At 36.3% G+C, this 5,249-nt stretch overlaps 1 protein-coding gene across 1 annotated transcript in view; it reads left to right on the top strand.

Moving 5' to 3' along the window:
• Positions 1-1,432: 1,432 nt before the first annotated feature.
• The window catches only part of LOC109208658 (uncharacterized mitochondrial protein AtMg00810-like), a 4,407-nt gene continuing 590 nt past the window's right edge, over positions 1,433-5,249 (top strand). Inside the window, exon 1 of the mRNA XM_019371791.1 lies at positions 1,433-2,501. Within this exon, the coding sequence (XP_019227336.1) occupies positions 1,433-2,501 (1,069 nt within the window). The remainder of the gene's footprint in view (positions 2,502-5,249) is intronic.

The following is a 5,249-nucleotide window of genomic DNA, read 5'->3' as shown; positions in this document are numbered from 1 at the left end:
CTTCTTTCTGACTATTGTTGATGATAATACAAGATATACTTGGATACATTTGCTTCAATTGAAGAGTGATGTTGTTGTGGTGCTTAAGAAATTTCTGTCTATGTTGCAAACACAGTTTCAGTCCAGGGTTAAATTAATTAGGACAGACAATGGAACAAAATTCTTTAATAAACACATGACAGAATTGATTGACTTTTATGGGATAATTCATCAGAGCAGTTGTGTATACACTCCAGAACAAAATGGAGTGGTGGAGAGAAAACATAGGCATATCCTAGACATAGCAAGAGCAATGAAGTTTCAAGCTAATGTTCCTACAAGATTCTGGGGTGAGTGTGTTAATGTAGCAGTCTATGTGATAAATAGATTGCCCACTGTTTTGTTAAATGGAAAGTCTCCATATGAAGCTCTGTATAACAAATCACCAAGTTTGAGTCATTTGAGGGTGTTTGGATGTCTCTGCTATGCTACTAACATGATCAAAGAGGACAAGTTTTCACCTAAAGCAAGGGCAGCAATATTTCTGGGATATGCAGAAACACAGAAGGGATATAGGTTGATGGATTTATCCACTAACTGTTTCTTTGTTTGCAGGGATGTAGTATTCAAGGAACATATATTTCCATTTGCAAATTCACCCTCTCAAGTTCCAGTTGCAGGAGAGCACACAAAAACAGAGATGTTTGCAACTGAACCTCTTAGCAATACAGATTTGCAACCTGAGAGGACTGCAAATAATAGCTCAGAAGAGGCAACTAAGCCAAGATGTCATGATGCCGGAAGGAATGAAAATGAAGCAGCTGCTGAAAATGTCCATTCTGAGCAACATTTACCAATAATTGTGGGAGATGGCAACACAGAAGAATGTGCACAGGATGAGCAGCAACTTTCAGCAGTTGCAGAAGACAACAGCATAGACATGTCTAAAGCAGAAGCTGCTGCATCTAGTTTAGATGGTGTGAGGTTGATGGCACCAGGACAACAACAATCAACACTACAAAATGAGATAAGGAGATACAAAAGGACATCAAAGGAACCCTTGTGGTTGCAAGATTATGTAACCACAAAGGGGAACCAGGGATCCTCATATACACTAGCTAACTACTTGTCTTATGCCAAGTTAAAGGACAAATGCAGAAGTTTTCTAGCTAACATCTCCATAATGACTGAACCAATGAACTTTGCTGAGGCTTCAAAAGATAGAAGGTGGATTGAAGCAATGGAGATGGAGATCAAGGCACTAGAAGACAACAGGACATGGGATGTTATTGATCCGCCAAAAGGAAAAAAAGGCAATTGGATCAAAGTGGGTTACAAAATCAAGTACAAAGCTAGTGGAGAAGTGGAAAGGTTTAAAGCCAGATTGGTTGCCAAGGGGTATAGTCAGAGATAAGGTCTAGATTACAATGAAACCTTCTCACCAGTTGCAAAAATGGTAACTGTGAGATCTCTTATTGCACTTGCAGCTTCCAGGGGTTGGAATATCTCACAAATGGATATATATAATTCCTTTCTACAAGGTGATCTATATGAGGAAGTATACATGGAACTGCCTCAGGGTTTCAGAAAGCAGGGGGAGACAAAGGTTTGCAGGCTGCTGAAATCACTATATGGGCTAAAACAGGCTTCAAGGCAGTGGAATATCAAGCTTAGTGAGGCCCTCATAGCTGCAGGATACATCCAGAGCCTTCATGACTATTCCTTGTTTACTAAGAGGAAAAATGAAGACTTTGTGGCAGTACTAATATATGTAGATGATTTGTTGATAACTGGAAACAGCACACAATTCATCAATGAGACCAAGGAGGTGCTTCATCAACAATTTAAAGTCAAGGACCTTGGTGATCTTAAATATTTCCTGGGGATAGAAGTGCTAAGGTCAAAGAGTGGAATTCTTTTGAACCAAAGGAAGTATTGTCTCCAATTGATTTTTGATTTAGGCCTAGGAGGTGCCAAGCTTGTTCTCACTCCAATCGATCTCAATCAAAATTTCACTTCCGCAGAATTCGACAGACACACTGGTGTTGGAAATGATGAGGTATTATCTGATGCAAATGAATACCAACGACTGGTTGGTAGGGTGATTTATCTTACCATCACTAGGCCAGACATTGTATTTATAGTACAGACTCTTAGTCAATTCATGCAAGAGCCCAAAAGTTCTCATTGGGATGCAACTGTGAGAGTTGTGATATATCTCAAACATGAGCCAAGGATGGGAATTTTTCTGGGCAACTCGAATGAAGACAACTTGACTTGCTTCTGTGATGCTGATTGGGCTAGTTGTCCAAACACACGCACGTCTGTTACAGGTTATTTGATCAAATTTGGTGATTCACTCATTTCTTGGAAGTCGGAAAAATGGCACACAGTGTCAAGGAGCTCTGCAGAGGCAGAATACAGAAGTTTAGCAGCAGTAACAGCAGAGGTTGTGTGGTTATTGGGACTGTTTGCTGAGCTAGGTGTGACTATCAAACAGCCTGTGAAAGTCTATTGTGATAGTAAGTCTGCCTTGTAAATAGCAGCCAATCCTATTTTTCACGAACGTACCAAGCACATAGAGATCGACTGCCATTTTGTACGAGAAAGAATCAAGCAAGGTCTGCTCATGCCTCTTTTCATAGGCACTAAGGATCAATAAGCTGATTTGTTGACCAAAGGGCTTGGTCATTCTCAGCATACTTTTCTTTTAGGCAAGCTTGGGGTGCTCAATATTTTACACCCTACAGCTTGAGGGGGAGTGTGAAGAAATAGTTAGGTAATATTGTTAGTTAGTTAGTAGTTAGTTTTGGGTCCCAATTGACCATGGTTAGGCGATTAGAACTATAGTTACTTGTTGCAACTATAATTAAGTTAGAAGTATATATTTTATAATTACTTCTTTTTCTAATACACAGAATCATTTTCATTTTCTTCTCTGTGATCATCTCCTTCTTCCATTACTCTCAGTCATGGCAGATCTTCAATCGAGCTTGCATTGATAAATCTGAAGTGTGAACTCAGATTTATTAAGCTCACACAATACAACAACGCCCATATAACTTTGGCGAAACACATACAAACCAGAGGCTCAAACTCAAACAAACCAAGACTTCTACATCTGTAAAAAAAAAATATTCCTTAAACATAAACAAAACCTATAAAACTAATAAGTCTTTTAGTGGTGACTTACTGTTATATTATCTTCACTGATAAGCACATAAAAAATAATGGTGAGCGGTGAGCAATCAAAGCAGCAATTATAATTAGAGGATGCTTGGCTAAGCTTATAAGCTCGTCAAACTAGCTTATAAACACTTTTTGGCTTATCTACGCGTTTGGTAAAGTTAAAAGTGCTTATAAGCCAAGTGGTTATAAGTCAAAAATAAGCTGAAAGCCATAAGCTGGTCACCCCCAGCTTGTGAATTTTTTAGTTTATAAGCACTTTAAGTTTGACCAAGATTTTTACTATTTTATCCTTAAAATATTTCTTTTTAGAACAAAGTTCCTGCATCGATACTCACTGCCTCAAGTATTCAACCTAAACCCCCTCCTAACCCCCCCCCCCCTCCTGCCTCTTCAAGTCTACAATTCTCATTGATTATTTAAGATAAGCAAATTCTCTATTCCTTTGCATATTTATATCTTTGTGATTGTGTCTTAATCTTTGAACTGTATGTAATAAATGAGTACATATTTTATTTTTGGTGTATTGCTTTCTAAGTGTTGTGGTGATGAAGACAATATTTGTTTCTCTTCAACATTTTGTTATATTTAGGTTTATTTTTTGCTAAGAAACTTTTGTCAATTTATTAATTATTATAACGTGTGATTATATGCTTATCATAAAATAATTGTATTTATCAGAAAACTTATCTTATCTAAGCATAGTTGTATTTAAAATAAAATGACAAGTAGAATATTTTGTATTTGAATCGTTCTGGAATCTAAAATTTGAAGAAATTACGCCCTTATAAGTGTAAACAATTCTAATGTTATTTAAGTCGCCTTAACTGAAAAAGAGCTTATCGCACTTCTTTTTTTATTAAATACTGCAACAACTTATTATCAATTTTAGCACTTGTACCCAAACACATAATTGCTTATTTATTAAATCAGTTTCAACACTTAAAAGTGCTTTTCAGCACCTAATGCTTATCAGCTATTTCAAATCAGCTAATCCAAACGGGCTCTTAGTCTTAAACAGTTAAACCTTGTCACTGGCCACTGCTAAAGCAACATTTATATGTCTTTATTTAAACCAAAGCACATAAAAATAAATTAGGCTATACGTCTTAAGAGGTAATCTGGGCAAAAACATGAGACTTGAGTTGGAGTTATGGATTGGACTCACGTTTAAATTAGGCTACTTAATAGTAGACATGGTGTGAGGTAGCCACTATTTAAGCTGGTATTTATTTTTTATCCAATATTTTTAATGCTTAGCAATAATAGTCACTAGTCTATTAAAATTAATATGAAAAAACTGTGTTACCCTTTTTTCTATCTCTTTTCCTTTCCAAACCCTCTATCAAGCCCGGGTTTGACATAAAAGTCTCTATCCAGTCTTCTGCAAATACTGAAACTAATTTGATCTAAAAAGATATTCTGAATCTGCTACTCGTCAATGTCCAAACTTCAAATCGTTAAAAACCATGGATGCTCTTTCTTAACAATATTTCATCTCTTTGTTGAAACTACTCATGTATTTCAGTTCCTGCTTATATGATTCCTTTTTTCTTTAAATTTCACCTAAATGATTCTAGAAGCATTTTTATTGAGTTATGAAAGTGGCCAGATATTTTACTTTTTGCTGTTAATAATGATTTTGATAATTGTAATCTTGATGTTTTTGGCGAGGCAAATACAATCAGTGCAATTCGAGGTGTTATTGGGTTACACAAAATGCATAGCAGAAGACATAAAGAGTCATGGTTGTGGTAGGTACTTGGTCCTGAACTTAGAGTTAGAAGACAAAATGCATAGACAGACAGTCCTTAACTTATAGTTACAAGTTCAAAAGTTAAGGACGGGCAGTCCTTAACTTACAGTTACAAGTTCAAAAGTTAAGGACAATAGGTCCTTAACTTTGATTTCCAAGTTCAAAAGTTAAGGACAGACAGTCCTTAACTTACAGTTACACGTTCAAAAGTTAAGGACAAGCAGTCCTTAACTTACAGTTACAAGTTCAAAAGTTAAGGACAATAGGTCCTTAACTTTGACTACAAGTTCAAAAGTTAAGGACGCTTGGTCCTGAAGTTTGAGTTCCA

The sequence above is a fragment of the Nicotiana attenuata genome, unplaced genomic scaffold (genome assembly GCF_001879085.1).
Source record: "Nicotiana attenuata strain UT unplaced genomic scaffold, NIATTr2, whole genome shotgun sequence".
Classification (NCBI taxonomy): domain Eukaryota; kingdom Viridiplantae; phylum Streptophyta; class Magnoliopsida; order Solanales; family Solanaceae; genus Nicotiana; species Nicotiana attenuata.
Note: the sequence above shows the minus strand (reverse complement) of the source record. Positions and strands in the feature narration are given on the sequence as shown.